An 18,584-nucleotide genomic window follows, 5' to 3' on the forward strand; every position below is an offset into this window, starting at 1 on the left:
TCCTGTGGTGCCTCAGCCCTACAATGTTATCAGAATGCAGTCTGTGCTGAACTTGTTTCTTCTGGTGATGAACTTGTCAATTAGAGGGAAAAGAGAAAATGCATGAAACAGGGTCTCTCTTCCAATGGGACAAGAAATAGATCCTCTATGGATATATTGTGATTGTGTCCAATCAGGCAGCAAAACTACCACTGTTTGGTGCTGTGACTCATGGCAAACAGATTCACTGCAGGGTGACCCCAGTTTTGCTGTCCACTCCGCTGAGGACCCCCAATCAAGCTGTTGGTTCCCCAGTTAGATATAGGGAGCAGAAGTGATGTAATGTTTAATGCAACAGTTGCAAACTGTGCAGGCCAAGGAAAAATGGATTTTTCATACTGCATTACCCCACATCACCTTACAAACATTCTGTAATACATGATAGTTGCATTGTCTTTGAGAATCTGAATTACATGACCTTTCAAACATAATAAATACCTCTTTGAAGCTCTCAATGTGAGTAACCCAGCTCAGCACTGACCATATCCCACTGATTTTGAAGGAGCCACAGCTGACCTACCCTTCCCACATTGATGTGTTGGTGGTTATTGTTCTGGATGGTGTGTCAGGATGGAAGGGTATACCGTTGAAGAGATTGCAATTGGAATAATGGCCAGCTTGAGGCAAAGCTCCTGTTTTTCGTATACCTAGAAAATATTTTTATAGTGGATGCAGGTGCCCACTATCAGACTATCTCCCAAACAGAAGAGGTAAATGTTGTTTCTGTGGTGGAGCAGTTTTGCCCCACAGCACTAGCACTTTTAAAAGATGATCGTACTTGCCATACAACAATGCAGGACTAACTAACTACTAAATTTTTTAAATGTATTTTAGGGAAAAACTAATAAAAAAGTAGATAACAAAAGGAAAACTGAGGTAAAAGTCTCTTAAAAGTTTTTCAAGGGATGAGGACAAAATAAAATATTCCTCACAATAACGCTTCAGTAGTAGTCAAAAAGGAACTGAGGGTTTGGCATTATCCCTAACCTCACAACACATTATGTGCACAGGGTTTTTCCTCCTCTAAAGACAGGCAGCATCCTCAAAGCAGCTCTACATGCTGCCTCTGCCTATGTATTCAACTACATGTGAATGCACAGAGCTCACAAAGAAGAATATATATTTGCCAAAATGATCTCAAAAATTATCAGTCAAACAATTTGCTAGTGAGCGTGAGTGCACTTATTTGGTTGCATGATAAATACATCATTTGGCATAAGGGAATGCTCAGTTCCCTTTCTCCCCCAACCCCCTTTCAATTCAAGTAGTGTGGTTGACTGAATAGAGAATTGCGATCTGGGATGTAAGAGGCCATGCCCCACTGTATAGCCTTTGACTAGCAACTCTCAACCTCAAATCCAAACTGTAAACAGGGATAATAGGATATTCAAGTATAGGGCTTTTAAAAGAGTGAGAGCCTTTACAAACTAGAAATAATATCTAAACGACATATGGTTGTTTCATTAATAAAAATACATTACATCATTTATCAATATTGAAACCAAAATGGTCTTTCCATTTGACATAGTATCATTTGTAACTTAGTCAAATTAAAAATGTTTTTTTCTTGTGGAGGTGAGTGAAATTATATGAACTATGAAGGACAACCCATCAGTGTAGTCTACCCGAGTATCTTAAAAGCATAGCTGGGATTGGAACATTGTATCTCCATTAGATCCAAGAACCTTTGCCACCTATATTAAAGCCTACAAATTCAACTATCATTCATTTAAAGAAAAAATCACACTTGCAAGTTTCCCTGTCATGAAAATTTTCTCGTGCCACAGCTTCTCCAACACACAGTTTCATCAGCTCTGACGTTTTCCTCAACTTGCCATGAAGGACTGCTAAGTTTTATAATTATAGACATTATGCAAGACTTCATTCTAAAGGCTCAATGGCAAAGCCATTGATACCTATGATCTCATCATTACTAACTGCAGCAGAAATCCAAATGGCAGGGTGGAAACGGCTTTGCTTTCTTTTGAAAGCAGATTAACCTTCCTAGAGCCTAACAATCTAGTAGCAATCTCCCCCAAATCCCCTCCCTGCTCCTTCTGCCCCAACCATCTGCTACTGGGACACAATAACCAGGAGTCACAGATTTCGTACAAGACTATACTTAATTCTCTCAGACTGAAGTTTTAAATCTCAGCCACTATTCTGTATGCTGTTTCCCTTCCTCCCTCTCTCTCTCACCTCATATTTCAGTTTACAAAGAAAATGATTCAGCTGCAGCAGCATGGGGTTTATCAAGTCATGTTGCTTTTCACACCTAGAGCCGCCTGCAATATTTAACTTCCTGTTGCTTTGTTCTCCATCAATATGCATACTGAAATAGAAGCAGTACTCCAAAGTATCAAAATATCAAACAGTGAGGAAATAGCAGTGGCGATCTGCAGCCATGTCATCTCCACCAGCACAGCAGTCAAGCAATTTTGAAGCAAAGTTATGTATTTACTGAGACTTTTCACAAACATAACTTAGGACTGGGGGGGGGGGCCTACTTCACAATCAGTGACTTCTCTTATTTGAAATTTGGTTTGGCAAAGCCCTGAGAAATTGGTAATTGGCTATTAGCTTGCTGAACAAACTGGAATTTGTTTATCCTCCAGTAATTTAGTCTTCTGAACTGTATGAGTACTGAGAACAGTAGGCTGAAGGCTATTTTCCTGGAAATGCAGAATCACACACGGCTAAAATTATTTCACTGAATGCACTGCTCAAAAGACGTATCAAATTTTCGATTTGTTACGGTTGCTGTGAGACCAACTACATGTGGAATAAGAATGGCACAGAACCATGCTGTCGGAGAACAGAAGCCAGAGGAAGGATGCACTTCGTACCTAAATGAACAAATTGGGCCAACATTCAGAGTGTCTGGGCCAGGATAAGCTCTGATGTGCAACAGGGTGAGCCAGTGCACCACAGGTGACAGATTTTGAGATGTCATTAAAGGGAAGCAAATTGCCATAGTAACACAGATTATTGTTCTGCTCTTTATCCACCAAAAAGGCCTGTCATTTGGGAGTCTCTACCCAGATATTAGAATGTCTTCTTGGACCACTCTCTGGTCTTTATGTATGCAACATGGCTTCTGATTCTCTCCCTCTGGGATGGTTTCAATATTGTTAACAAACCTCTTTTGAAACAGGATCAAAGACCATCGTCTCAAGCTGATAGTCCAAATAATCACTAGCAATACATTTTCTTTGTTCCAAGAGGAAAACCTTTAGATGTTTACCTTCTCAACACTGCTCATAGCTTGGAAGTAGATGTTATACCCTTTCCGAGGAGCCAGAGGTGGGTTCCAGAAGCCTTGGTAAGTTCTGTTGTCACCAACTGTGAATGGTGCTGGTTCAGGCAGGTTACCAGGTGGCAGTTCAGCAGCAAAATAATACGGCGAGCCCCCACTCAGCGCACTGTGAAATGTGACGGGAACCTGGTAGCAATCCATTGCACCTGCTTCTCGTTTGGTGCGATGAGGATGTAACTCTTCAACAACTATCTGATAGGCACTGTTCCAAACAAGAGAGCAACAACAAATCTTATAAGATGATGCCAACACAGGTGACTGGATTGTATCAAATGCACCATAGTCAAAGTTTACAAGATGGGGAAGTAAATTTCAAACTGCAGTTTATGGCTCATATAATTAAATTATTGGCAATGGAAGATTATATCTAGAAAGAGGTTTATTTTCCAATAACTATGCTTCAAAAATTCTTCCAGTGATATTGCTTTCAAGTTTTCTCCCCCAAAGGTAATTGGAACAATAAGAACCCCCTTCAATGATTAACATGAGCTTTGAAGTATTAAACAGCTCAGGAATGGATCTGACATTAGGCACAGACACCTGTAATGGATTAAGCTTTTTGCTTGATAATTTGTAGCATTTGAAGTTAGCATTTGCCTTTGAAATGATATTACAGAAACTGTAGGTCCAAGGCCCAACGTGATGGCCTCCAAGCAATGCCCAAAGCACCAATTTGCAGTTGTCATATTACTACAGACAGTGTGTGTCAACAGGCATCTACACCTTTGACCTTGATGCAGCATCTCTCTTGGCTCACAGCTATTCAGCTCTAAAATAAAAGCGACATCCTATAATACAAGCACAGATGGATGGAAATCTGTCCACTCCCTCCAAATAGTCTGCCTCTTTTCCCTACAGTTGCCACTGACAAAATCGTTACAAATTGCTGAAGCAGATGGCAATCAGCCTTTTTAAAACACACACACACACACACACACACACACACACACACACCAAAAAGCTCTGACACAAACTTCAGCCTAAACTTGCCAACACCACCCTTGTAATCACAGCTCTTGGTCATCTCCCATAAAAATCTAATTTTAGTAGAGAGTACTATAATTCTTCTTTTCCCTATGGAGGAAAGAGGGAAACAGCTGAAATGATAATCAGCACTTGGATATTCTGAAAGAAGTTGCCACATGACTTTAAAGTCTTAGATTTTAATCAGAACAATTAGCCACTTTAAATATTTCAGAATCTCTTCTCTTCCCCATTGCCAACATATGTGATTGTATATGAAATGTTTGGGAGGCTCACCTTATTCAGTGTAGACAAGCAGTTTTACAAATAGCTGGGATTTTGTAAACAGAAAAGGTATCTGAATAAGCAGCATTCTAAGATATTTTTTGTGCATGGCCACCAATTCCTCCATTATAAAGCCATGAAGCTTAGGTGCCAGGTGCCATCCTAGCATTGGGAATCTCTTATCTATGATTAAGAGAAGGCCCTAAATTCCATGCACCATGCCCTTCCACTTCCCTTTGTCAGCATTAATGAAGGAGCAGTATTACGTCGGTAATAGATATTAAACACAGCTTTTCATTGAGGTTTCAAGCTGCTTTGCAAACCCAACTGCATTGATTCCTCCTACCTTTATGGGATGTAGAATTAAATTAGCAGCCTTCAGCATCAACTTTGAATTTGGGGCTATCTGCAAGATTTCAATGATAGGACTTTCTAATTCTAACGTGATCTTGTGGATTATCTTAAAAATGTTTGTTCTGTTTAGCTTTTGGGGGTCTAAGCTTAATGGTGATCTGTACTCAGTTATGGTGTTACAATATTGTTTAATGAAGGGTTTTTCATTTAATTTATTTCTAACATTTAATGTTTAAATAACATTTAACATTTAAATAACAAAATAACTTTATTTCTATTGTATTTTATTGCATTCTTTTACATGTTGCTAGATGCTTTGAGTGCCTGCCATGCGGGAGGGGAGAAATGGGATATACATATTTTAAATAACCAAGTTACACCAATACAATGGCCTCAGTGACAGATCTTAAAATTTGAGTAGTTGTAATCCATCAAACAACCTCAGCCCCCTCTAAAAGGTTCAGAAAATGATTCACAGTGGTTGTAACGTGGACCCAATCTGCAATATTGCGATTTAAATTGTGGACTACATTTGAGGATTGTCATTTTTATTAGAAATAAAATGTTGAGTCATAAGCAGATTTAATCAACTGATTCATCAATTGACTACATATTTCTGTAACTGAGTTGCAGATGTAAGGTTCATTTGCAGGAAAAAAACATGTTTACACTGCAGCTTGGCTCTAGAGCAAACAGCCCATGATGTTGCAGAAATGCAATTGATGGAAACCACCAGAGGCAGACTCAAAGTTACTTTCATATTCAAAAACAATCATGCTTGGTTTTTGGTGTGTGTGCGTGAGTGTGTTTGGGAAATATTTAACAGCCAGCAGAAAGAGACCATGACCCTAGGAAATATGAAGCAGCACGGACCAAAGGGATGGAAAATTCCACTGTACATTAGGATGGCAAGCAAAAAAGGTCTATTCTGTTAATTGTATTTTCAGATACTCAGAACTGCAAAAAAAAAAAAAAAAAAAAAAAGGTTAAATAATAAGTACTTCCTTCATTTCCTACTTTAAAAATCAAGACAGTGATAGTTTAGAATCAAAGTTGTTCAAGCAGTTAGATTGCCCCTGTTGGGAACACAGGCATCTTATGCTTCCCTCGGCAGACACTGTCACTCCTTTTTTGAGAGCTGCCAACATAAACAATTGACAAGACTTCTGCTCTCCAAAGCACCAGGAGATCAGTAAACTTGTCAATTTCAATATCTGCCCCCTTTAGAAGAATATGTCCACAGGGAGTGAACACAATGTGTGTGTGCGTATGCCCAAGGGGAGGAAAAAAAATAAGATACACTATCTAATGTTTTATTTATTTATGATTAACTTCAGAAGTTGTGCTTTAAACAGAAACCAAGAACTCACTCAGGGAAAGAGCTGTACAAATCCATTAACTTTCAGGATGGTGAGAAAGTATTTAAGTTTTGCTGTCTCAAAGCCACTGAGGCTTAAGTCACAGCTAGTCCTGGATTTTGCCTCTTCAGACTGCAGGTAGGAGACAGCACAGCTGCAAATAAGTCATTGCACATATAAAACCAGACCATCAGAGAAAAGGCTAGGTCACAAGGCTTCTCTCTAACATCTAGGGCTCAGCGCACAGGTGTGCGTGTAAGAGAGACACACTTTAGATGAAGGAATGCTCAGTTACATGTACCCCACTCTGCAATCTGAAGGCAAAGAAACTGTTTAACACAGGGGTGTCAAACTCATTTCATACAGTGGGCTGAATATCATTCATGATGCCTGCTGAGGGCCAGAAGTGATGATGTCAGTTGGCAGGAAGTGATGTCATTAAACAGGTCAAAACCAGAAATAAGCACTTTGTTCTGGTGTAGGAACTCATTAGCTGCAAATGACACAAGAGAAAATAAACAAATCTTGATCGTATTTCAAGATATGGGGAGCCCAATTATCATGCGGGCCACCCTTTCAGCAGTGAGACCTCAGCAGCTGAGAGTCTGAGGGCCAGATAAAAAGCTTCTGCGGGCTGCATTCAGCTCCCCGGGTCTTATGTTTGACACCCCTGGTTTAACATCATCAGCTGTTTGCAACAACTAGTGAGAAGGGTTTGGAGTCAAGCCCCATCCACATGTGAGACTTTTCATACAAGAAAACAAAGCAGCAGAGCACTTTCTCAAAGTAGTATCTAGTTTAGCCCTCAAACTACAGCAATTAACCAAAAATAAATTCTACATAAGCATTATAATTTATCAGCAATTTCCTGGCATATTCATAAATTTAGAAGATACAGTTCACTGCGAGGGGGGGACCTTGACTACTACCTGCTGCTAGTGATAAGCAAATCACTGTTTTGTGTGGCTCACTGATGAGTAAATGTTTACTCCTTACCAGCTGAGCTGAGAACCTCCAGCTTTTTAAATGTGATACTTATTATCAGATTCTGAATATGGATCCATCCAGTCACTTTTCACATTTCATGTCCACTATTTGGCTTACCGTTTCAGGAGGTCATAAAGAAAACTAAAGATTACAAGATAACACTTGGCAGGCAAGGCACAATTATGTCATGATTAGAACTGTGACTGTCACAGCTTATTGTGTCTTAAGGAATGATTGACAACACCTGCAGATTTGAACTGGCTTACAGAACATCTGTTACAAGAAGCATGTGCACAAAGCAGGTAACGCATGCGAGGGAACATTTCTGTAGGGAAGGCTGACTCCGAAAATACATAATTAGAGGCTGTGTATTTAAATCAGGTAACTGTTTAACTATTTCACATCCATTTTCCTAAGACATCAAAAACAGAACTGTTTGGGCAAAAATGCATCCTGAATATTCCTTTTTCAGAACATCAGCTGGAGCTAAGACAAAGCAGCAATGAAAAGAGCAGGCATTACAGCCAAATTCAATGGCAGCAGGTAAACGTTTTATTTTTGTGTGTCTGCTTTGTTCTCTTATAAAGCAGAAGGCATATGTGTGGGGCAAGGAGATATGTGTTATGTTAACTGTAAAAGAAGTGTGACTTGGGAATGGGGAAAAATGAGAGTGACGCAATTGGTTGCAGGACAGTGGGAGGAGGTTAGGGTTTATCCCACATGCTCCTTTTACTGTTAAAGACACACACACACACACACACCCCCCCCCAAAAAGCTCTAACACAAACTTCAGCCTAAACTTGCCAACACCACCCTTGTACACCACACACACACACACACACACACACACACACACAGCCCAAAAACTGTTGTAGCACCTTAAAGATTAATTCATTTCAGCATAAGCTTTCACAAGCTACAGACAATGAAAATTTACTGCCCGTTGAAATGGGGTGATTTAAGGACCAATGAGACTTTTTGTCTCTGTTGCAACAGAATAACATCCAAGTGAAAAATGAATAATCATGCCAGCTTTGGCCATAAGACCTTCCCAGTCTTTCTGTTGAGGCTGGTGCAGGGTATTGTTTCCCCTACATACACAATCTCCATGGTAGGTAGATCACTATTACAAGGTTTAGTTAAAGAAACCAAGGTTGAGAGGTAGTCATTTTTAATATACAAGTGATTGTGCATGGTTTATCTGTCCTCTTTTTACCTGATAGGAGCACCTTTGGCCTGCGCTGGTCTCAGGAGCACAGTAATGGTTGTAGCAGTTTCGTTGAGAGATGCATCAATGCCTTCATAGTCTGGTAACGTGGGAGCTGGTTAAGAGAAAGTCAAGGTGAGCCAAGGTATTCAATTCTTACACCAATTTGTGCAGCAGCTGCCTACATTCTGATTAATCACATTTTTCAGTGGCTAGTATGATATTTTCTGCTAAAAGCTTCAGTCAACTGTGACCTCCTACGAAGTATGTCTTGTATTATTAAAGGCATACCTAATCTTAAACCCTAAACACTCCCACACAGATCAAACACAGTATATGCAACATGAACACAGAGGTAGTAGAGAAGAATTCATAGAATTGTTTGAATTTGTTAAAAAATTGTGACTTCTGTGGTCTATCAACAGAATATTTCTACGAAGGTTGCAATGCAGCCCACATAAAGACAATAGATAGCTTTTACAACAATTCAGACAATCTTGATCCACTAATATCTTACATAATAGGATTTTTTTTTAGTCTCTGTTTTTCTTGGTCTGGTTCCCAAAAGAGGCTTACATATAAAAATCAATATATTAAAAGTATAGTAACAACAATTAAAATCTAAAATTGAAAACAATTATGTCAAATAATAACACATTTGATTCCAGAGGAAAAAAGCATTCAGCAAGGGATTATAGTGGTGCCCATCAATCTCTAAAAACTATTCTAAAAATACGTGCATTGACTCCTTGTCTTAATGCTAAGAGGAAGCTGGGCAGACAGCAGGAAGTTCTCCAACAATGCTGCAAGAAAACTCTGGCTTTGATCACCACTTGTCAAATTTCACATAGGGGGCTATCTACAATAGGGGGGTGCCTTCCTATTTGCACTGGAGAGACAAGAAGACAACGTTCTCAAAGAAGGGCACAATTCTATCCAACTTTCCAGTGCTGATGCAGCTGCAACATAGCCCCAAGATAAGGGAAAAAACATCCCCTTACCTTGAGGAGACCTCCATCACTGCCTCCTCACCACAGGATGCAGAGTACATCCTGTTGGCATGCCTGCATTAGTGCTGGAATGTTGGATAGGTTTGGGGCCTAACACTCTGGTTGGCTTGGTGATTAACACTTCCTACTGACTTACAGAAAGTGAGAGCCATTAACCCACAAAGACTGTGGACTCAGGGGTGATCTCAGGAATTTGACAAGGGACTGATGACCCTGACCCCTGCACAGTTGCTGAACAATGACAACCCTGACGCCCATCCTGGTCATAGCAATGCTACACTGTTCTGAAATAATTCAAGAATTTTCCAGTGTTATTAAGAGGGAATAACTGCCTTCTTTGATGAAAAACTGCAGTGACAAATAATCTCGCATGACTCAGAGCTGCTTGGCTGCTTCTCTAGCAAAGCATAAGATGGAAGAAAAGCTGAAGATTGCCTCTGAAGTATCAAAGCCTTGCTCCTTAGGACAATTTCCGTGTAGTAAAACAATATACTCCATGATATTCAACTTGCATGCCCATGAGAATAATCCCAGTCACACCTTGTTTCAGATGTTTACAGTGTACAAGTTTTTTTTCCCCTAGGCAGAAATCAGTATCTGGAAACAAAATAATCGCAACATGTGGAGTTACCCTGAATACTCTAAGGGTTTAAGTGCTTCAAAGATGGTTATTGCAGCAAAACTGAAATGACTTGGCACTATTATAACATTTTATGGCATTGTGTCTGCTTTAAAAAGATCTTGGTTCTGGGTATTTAAAAATCAACTACATTTGAAGCCACCCCCTGCACCTAACACTAACTTCTGTGGTCAGATGTCGATATTGAGAACTCAGCTGTGCGGAAAGGAACGGACAGAGAATCAAATGGAGTATGTGAAAAGTTGAGCACAGGTTGTGTTCTAGTAAAACACAGCATTCAGCACTTTCACTTGCGACTTTGAAACAGCAACACCCTACTACTGTATGCCAGGGAACACTTGGATTTCTTTGATACTCATTATGAGTTCTGCAATTTAGAAGATGAGTAATGGCAGACAACTCTCCAGACAACTTTCCCTTCACTACTGAATTTCCTCTGCAAGGCAAAATTGCAAGATTGCATTCAATTCATGCCGGGTAACACTGAGGCACAACAGAGCTGGCCAGCAACCTGCCCAAAATGAACGTGTGTTCCAGAATCCCTGGTTCAGGACTTCTATATGCAGGCAGTCCTTTGACAGGCTAGTTGTTGCAAAATCACACCCCGAAGGCAGGAAGTTTGAAAACCTCTGCTAGCATACGCATGAGAGATATTTATTTTCCAAGGTCACTAATTTCAGTAGCTCTGGTTGTGTATACACTGTTCCACTTTACTGGATCATGGTCACAGTACTTGAGATGTTTCTTTAAAAAGGAAAAATAGTACACCACTCATGATTATCTGAAATCTCATGCATTAAGGGGAACTGACAAAGAAGGTCACCACATAATTAAATAGCTACAGTTTGTCAGTAAACAAACATGAAAGGTACATTATCCATTTGCAATGGTTTAGAATTAATGAGAGGCTTCATCTAAAATCTCTTTTCATTAATTAAATTTGATATCTAGTAAGAGCTTCTGATCTAACACTGGCACACAAAACAGAGTTGTGATTTCAGAAGACAAGGAAAGGAAATAACAAGGAGACTGACCTTGACATCATCAAATATTCTATACAGGAAATTCTTAAAACTTTATAATCTCCCCAAGTCATTTTGAATTATTTCATTCAATGATTTTGAAATCACGGAATGATTTCATTTTGAAATCATTCTAATGATTTGAATCTCTCCAAATCATTATACAGTAATATCTGCAGGAGATATGTTCCTGCTGCCACCGCGGATATCCAAAACCACAGACAGCAGTGAATGCTGTACTGTACTTACTGTTGCACTGCAAGGCATTCTGGGGCACTGCTCAACAGTGCACTGCTCAGGAATCATCTGTCTTGTTTGCAGCCCTCTTGCTGTTTCCTATCTTCCTCTCACAGTCCACTGTCTTCCTGTTAGCCTCGTGTTCAGGACTCATCTCCCAGGACAGAAGCTAACAGGAAGTGGGTTGGAGGGCAGCAGTGGAAGAGAGATGAGTCCTGGAAGCAACTAGCAAGACGAAGAAAGGAGACAGTGACAGGAGGGCTGCAAAGAGAACAGGTGAGTCCTGAGAGACACCTGAGAGAGGGGGAATTTGTGAACCACAGGTAACTAAAACTGTAGAAACCACAGATACAGGGGACTACACTCTATATAAGACAAATTTCTAGTCAATTGTAAGATCTAGAGAGCATTCAAATAAAATAATTAACTATTAACAAACTAAAAATATCAGAATTTAAAGCTACCCCATTTACCCTACCCCAGCCATTAAAATGAGTTGAAAAAATACATCTTGATGCAAGAAACATTTGATGAACTTCCAAGAGATTCACCTCAAGTAGTTAAGAGTTATCAGGCAGCTACCTAAAGTGTCTGCCATCTTCCATTCCCTTTATGGGCTCTTTCCATTCCCATTCCCTTTATGGGCCCTTTATGTAATTTTGTTTTTCCATTATTTATAACGCTACCACCACCACAGATGAAGATTTAAAGTAAAGTTAAAAGTTTTTTAAAAATAAATATATAATACTTTTGGGTGGTATAAATCTACAATTCTTGGAAAACAAAAGGAACTTCAAATAATTAAAGAATAAACCTGTTATGATTTTGGGGCTTTGAGGAATTACTGAATATCCACCCTTTTACCAGTTATATAAAAACAAGCTGTATGCATCAAAGCTCCTATTTGTTTGTGTTTATCATTACCTGAGATATTGGTGGTTACATTGATTGCTGTAGCTGGTCCAAAACCTTTGACTGTGCTGGCCCGTATATAAAACTGGTACGTAGTCCCAGGGTGCAGATGGGAAAATACATGGTGTGTACTGTTCCACAGCTTTGACACTGTCTGAGCAGGCCCAGCCACTGGAACGGCTGGATCAAATGAACGTATGCTGCTGTAACTGACCTGCAGAAATCATTGCAGAGTTTTAGCAGAATTCATGGCAAGCTTAGACAATTTATGAAAATTCATGAAATTATAAGATTAAGGTTTCAAACACCCAGTTTAGCACATGATGGTCAAAGGCATAACACAATCTCACCACTTTAGTTTTTTATAAAACTGAAAACAATGGCTTGCATCACATACCCATTTCTCCAACCAAGATGTGTACAAAATATCGACCAAATGTACAAATAATATCATCCAAGCTGAATGCAACCCTGCACTGTGATTTTATCCAGCAGCAGGGATTTTTCTTGTTTTTGCAGCCCCAGGGAAGCAACGACAACAGTGAGTTTATCAAGTCCTTAAGCTATCATACATGGCTGATAGTTCACAACTTACAAAAGCCTGCTGTAATCTTTTTATAATGCCATTACTCCATGTTTCATTTTTCATAAACAACTTGGGGCCCAACCCTTTCCAACTTTCCAGCACCGGTGCAGCCGCAATCCAGCCCCACAGTAAGGGAACAAATGTTGCCATACCTTGAGGATGCCTCTGTGATTGCCTCCCCACCACAGGATGCAGTGCATGCCCCATTGGCACAGCTGCACTGGCACTGGAAAATTGAATAGGATTGGGCCCTAGAGGATTACTGAATATTTCTTTGCTTCCTTTCTCTTAAAATATTATCTATTTAAAGTGGCCATTTTATTTATACATATCTGAGCCCAAAAGAGGTTTTCCGTTAATATAACATAGTGTTTATCCCATGGAAAATGAAGCCTTTAAGACACACATGGAATAACCAGTAGTATATGCTAAATCATGTAAACATTCTTAATCATTTAATTGGTTTTTTAAGCAGTACTATTGTCAAGGCTGCTCAGCTTGAAAAATGTAAGATGTACAGGAAATTGGGTCCAAAACTATTGTTTTTCAGTCTTTATGCAAGGGCTCATTCATCAAACCACTGCATTTTTTAATCTACAGAATTTACATTATAGAATTCTTGAAAGGGGAGGGAAAAGGTAGCATTACCTTGAAGTCTACAAATGTCAGATTTCTATTAATAAATTCTCACATATATTACCTGTAGCCTTCATGGGACAAGGTTCCATTAAACCTTGATCTTGGAGGGCTGTAAATCAATGCTACTATAACTCAAATCAAAGTTCCACATGTAAGCCTTGGATGTTATTCATTTATCAAAAGCACAACACAGTAGTGTCTTGGCATGCTGTTTGTGTATCTTCTGATTAAACTTTTAATTTTGCAATAATTCTAGTAGTTTTAACATTGCAATTCTATGCATGTTTACTCGAAAGTAAGTTTTTCTATATTAATGGTCTTACTCTCCTGTAAATGTGTTCAGCCTAATTTGATTTGATTCAGATGAATCTTTCCATGTTATTTACACATGGCAAATTCAAGCTTATAAAACAATCTTTGAATGGGAAAGGTATATGGGGTGCACATCGCTCAACATGTCAATAATGTGCTTCAATCCAGATGGTTATATACTGTGCTGTTCTGTAGAGCAAATAATTAACTTTCAGACATCAATTAAAGTTGAGGACTCAGCACAAGTGTTAAGCCTGAATCAGTTGTTTCTACAGTAACAGGATGAAAATACAGTGGCACTTATTCTCTGAATCCCGCTTTAGGAATTGTACATGTGATCAGGAGGATTATAATAATACAAATCTGCGTCACAAAAGATTCACTCTTGCCAGTAAGGCAATATAGCAGAAAATGTGCTGAAGGAACCTTACAACTTTGCATGGGATCTTTTGGAACAGACTAATTCAGGACAAGGAACAGCACAGACACACTGTGCTGAAGATAAAGAAGCCATCACTAAGTTCCTTAGGACACAAGCCTAACTCACTTTCCAGTACCAACATAAGGACACTGCAGCTCCGATGTAAGAGAACAAGCATTCCCTTACTATGAGGAGACCCTGATGAGTGCCACCCAACAGAAGGAACACACGAATTGGCACAGGTATGCCAGTGCTGGAAAGCTGGTTAGGATTTGGGCCTTAGTCAACAATAATGCATTCGGTACACCCACTCCATTCTGCTCAACTCTTTAATACCTCGTACTGTGTGATGATGCCATTTGGATCCATAGGTTCTTTCCAGTTTAGGAAGATCTTGTCTTCAAAGGGGGTTCCCTTAAGTGATTTTGGAGGTACAGGACTGGGTACTGTAACAACAAAAATTAAAAGCATGAGAGAAAACAAACTCTTCAAAAGACAGATACTGGTAACCCATTGATGAGCATTTGGCCTAGAAACGTATTAAGAAATAAATGAAAGGCAAAACAGCTAAATCACATACCCTTCCTATGTAGAAAGGGCTTGAGGCAAGCCAAAATGTCTGCCACAGTAGAACCACTGATCCCCAAAGCAGGCAAACGTCACAAAGAGTGAGACACCCAGCATCTGTATGGTATCAGTGAGGAATGTATGGTAACAACCTCAGCTTTCAAGAAAGTCACTGGAACTATTCAAACAGGAGCTTGTCCCTTCCCTACTTCCATGGCAATCGCAACCACTCAGAATAATCATCTTTACGTTTATCATCTTTTCCGCAACGTGTCAGTTTTTGAAATGATACTTCAACATGTCAAACCACTAAATTTCACAAAAACTCCGTAACTGTCCTGGAATTCAGATTCTAAAATTAAAGTCTACTCATGTTACCTACATGTTGCATGGTTCCAATTACAACTAAAAATATTACATTAAAATGTGGGTACATGAAGGGCACAAAGCCATTCTGGATTCAAATCTTTTAACCTTAAATAGCTTATAGTTCAGATTGTACGCCAGGAGGAAAAAGAAGAGAATTTCTTGTGAATTTAGATTCTGTTGCTATTTCTAGGGCAGCCATTTTTAACAACTGTGCCATGGCACACTGGTGTGCCATGAATGGTCCCCAGGTGTGCCGTGGGAATTTGGGAGAGGGACAATTACTAGTAGGACCATTGGGGATGTGAGCCCCCCATTGATAGCATAGTGTGCCTTGTCAATTGTCAAAAAACTGTAGGTGTGCCTTGAGCAGTTTATTACCTTGCCAGTGTGCTGTGAGATGAAAAAGGTTGAAAATCACTGTTCTAGGGCAATACTTGCGTCTCCTACATGACAGCGCTGGGCTGTACTCAGCAGAGGTGTGCAGCATGCCTTCAGTGAGCCAGCCAAACTTAGCTCCCATTTCCACTGGAAGGCACCAGGTCACTTGCCAAGAGCAACATTGCAGAAGCCTGTATACAGACTACCAAGGACATCTTTTTGTGCATGGATGTGTTATTGCACGCCAGCTCCACACTTCCTCTTCCTGATCTTGTGAAGAAGGGTGAAGTGCAAGGAGGGGGGTTGCTGTGGCAACGCTCCACCAAGACACCTTGGATGCCTTTGTGCAGTGTGGTTCGATACACCATACCAGGAGAGGAAAGAGTGTTCTTATTGCTATCATCAACCAAGGTGTCCAAGAGCACCTCATTGGAGCAGGAGAGAGAAGAGTGAGGGAGAGGGAAAGTAGCTTCCTTGGAGGGCAATCACAGTCCAATTAATTGTTTATGTGTCCTATTTCCTGTTTTCCAGCCTGGATAGGTTCCAAAGTGGATTACAATTTAAATAATTAACAGGTACAATATTTAGGTTAAGGTGTGTATGGGAGTCTAGCTGCTGATGTGCTTGGGTACTAGCTGATGTTACAGATGCTAGTGCACAGAAGCCTCCCCCGTCTGCCCAACAGAGTCTTCTAGTTATAAGTCCAGGGTTCCAGGTTCCTCCCCAAGACATGGGGACAAAAGGAACTGCAGATGGACTAAGAAGAGGTTGCCTAATGTTAAAGATCCCAGCTAAGAGATGCATATTACCCATTTTTCTGTATACTGTTCCTCAGGCACATCTCTTGAAGTTTTTCCCAAGGACTTTGATCCTCATTTTGTTTATCAGCACAAACAGGAAATAATTGTCTCATATCGAAAGTCATTCTGAAGTATCATTATCAGACTCATTGCTTAAACAATTCAAAGCAGCTGCTAGCATTATTAGAGCACCCTCATTGTGCTGTCAGCACTCTTGATACAGCTATATGCTTCCTCCTTCATTCCCACTGTGTGGATTCCCTATGCAGCTCAGGGATGAATGAATCAGTTCAAAGTTATTCCAAAATCCAAAGCCAAAATGTATATCTGAACATATCTTTGTAACTATCATTGCTTATCTGGAAAGGGTGTGTATACTGGAAAAAATAGTATGTGGGCCATTAAAGAGAGGCGAAAAATTAAGTAAGTTCTGCCAATCACATAAGTTGCTTATATTTAACCATACAAACCTATATTAGTCTAGACTGTCAAATGAGTCCTTCCCCACACTTTAATCCAAAATGCAAGAAATTACACATAGAGCATTTCCTAAAGATTTATTTTCAAAATATATCACAATTTTGTAATGATCAGAAATAAATTAAGCCACTGGATCAAAGGAAATACCACACAGGGTGTAAACAGAATTAAGACATAGCAAGAGGTCTATCACAAGTGTCAGATTTATTTCAGACTATACAAAGCCATGAAAAAGTGTTAACTGGGACAAAAAAAAACTCAATATGATGAATTAAAAATACATTCATTGCAGAAAGAGTCCATAGGTGCACAGATAAGACTTATCTTCTTTAAAATACATTTATCCATCAGTCAACTGAAGACTGCTGCTCTATGCTTCGTACTGATGAAGATTCTGAAGTGGGGGCCAGGTGATGTGCCTTGACAGCCCCTCTGTGCAATTTTATGGCACTTGCTGATATGCTATTGGCATTACTGTTTTCTATGGGAATGCTTTGTGGTTTCTTTTGTCTACCGCTCAAATGAAGCATGTATTGCCCAGCTGATAGGCTTTCTTTGGCAGCTGAATGTGCCTATGATGGAATGTACTGAAACCAAATGTCAAACACGTAGACATGATTATGTATAAGGACATTCATGCAGAATGCAATGAAACAAACCACATTGAAATATCTGTGTAATAACAAAAGGTACAGCCAAAAACCAGTGGGGGCGGGGTGGCGGTAGATCACCACACCCACCACATGGAGTGTTGCCCCGCCCACTATATGGGGTGACGCGCAGGCCTCCCGCACCAGGTGACTCGAATCCTAGTGTCGCCACTGCCCTGAGCTGGCCTGCAGTCAGCCCCAAACTTGCGCTGGATATTGTGTAGGCCCATTGGCCTGCCAGCACAAGTTAGGATTGCACTGTTAGTTTCATTTCCAGTACATACCAGCTTTGACAAGTCTCCCCAAGATACCTCCCAACTCCTTCTGAACTCAAGCACTGTGAGTTGTTTTTTTTTAAGTTTTAATTTTACCTAAATGAACAGCTTTCCCTTCTGTGAAGGGCAGGAAGATTCTGGATGATAAACTACTTTATTCCCTTAACTGATTATCCCAAACTATCACAACAGTTCAAGGTAATCACTTTCAAAGATTTCATTGCCACAAACACAATACAATATTCTGATGTGCATCTGAAACTATGTGAGTTTCAGGGACATTTGCAGCAACTGAGACAGTCCAATTTAACTAAACATAAAAATAATAGCGGGGCTAGGATGTCTTGGACAAGAAGTTTGACATGAGGTTTCATAGATCGCATAAACCTAACCACTTTATTAGGTAATGCGCCCTGAAAAGGCCATAAGTAAATTTGGATTAAGGATAAACCAAGAATAAGTCAGAAATTAAAGGCAATGATCATATAAAGTAAATTTGGTCTGAACAAAATACAAAGCTGATTGATAAAATGTTTAATATTAAATATACTAAGCTGCAACTGGAGCATACTGTTCCTTGTGTAGCAAGACACTCTTCCACCTTTTTCAGATATTGGCAATCACATTTCTTATTGCATTCTAAATTGTGCTGTTTTTCAATGCTTTTTTAAAGTTAAACATTATATTGTCCAGAGAAATTGTGCTTTCTCCCAAGAGGTTTTTGATGGTCCGGTTTTAAGCGCTGATTGTGTTGTATTCATTCATCTATTTTGGATT

The 18,584-nt window shown here is 39.7% G+C and overlaps 1 protein-coding gene across 7 annotated transcripts in view; it reads right to left on the reverse strand.

Annotated features, from left to right (window-relative positions):
* PTPRK (protein tyrosine phosphatase receptor type K) overlaps positions 1-18,584 on the reverse strand; it is a 466,239-nt gene that overhangs the window by 95,837 nt on the left and 351,818 nt on the right. For all 7 annotated transcript variants that reach the window (XM_066614422.1, XM_066614429.1, XM_066614387.1 and 4 more), the window contains exons 9-12: positions 14,625-14,734; positions 12,343-12,544; positions 8,519-8,624; positions 3,284-3,557 (exon numbers count right to left, since the gene is read on the reverse strand). In XM_066614422.1, the coding sequence (XP_066470519.1) occupies positions 3,284-3,557; positions 8,519-8,624; positions 12,343-12,544; positions 14,625-14,734 (692 nt within the window). The remainder of the gene's footprint in view (positions 1-3,283; positions 3,558-8,518; positions 8,625-12,342; positions 12,545-14,624; positions 14,735-18,584) is intronic.

This window comes from Tiliqua scincoides, chromosome 1 (genome assembly GCF_035046505.1).
Source record: "Tiliqua scincoides isolate rTilSci1 chromosome 1, rTilSci1.hap2, whole genome shotgun sequence".
In the NCBI taxonomy this organism is placed as follows: domain Eukaryota; kingdom Metazoa; phylum Chordata; class Lepidosauria; order Squamata; family Scincidae; genus Tiliqua; species Tiliqua scincoides.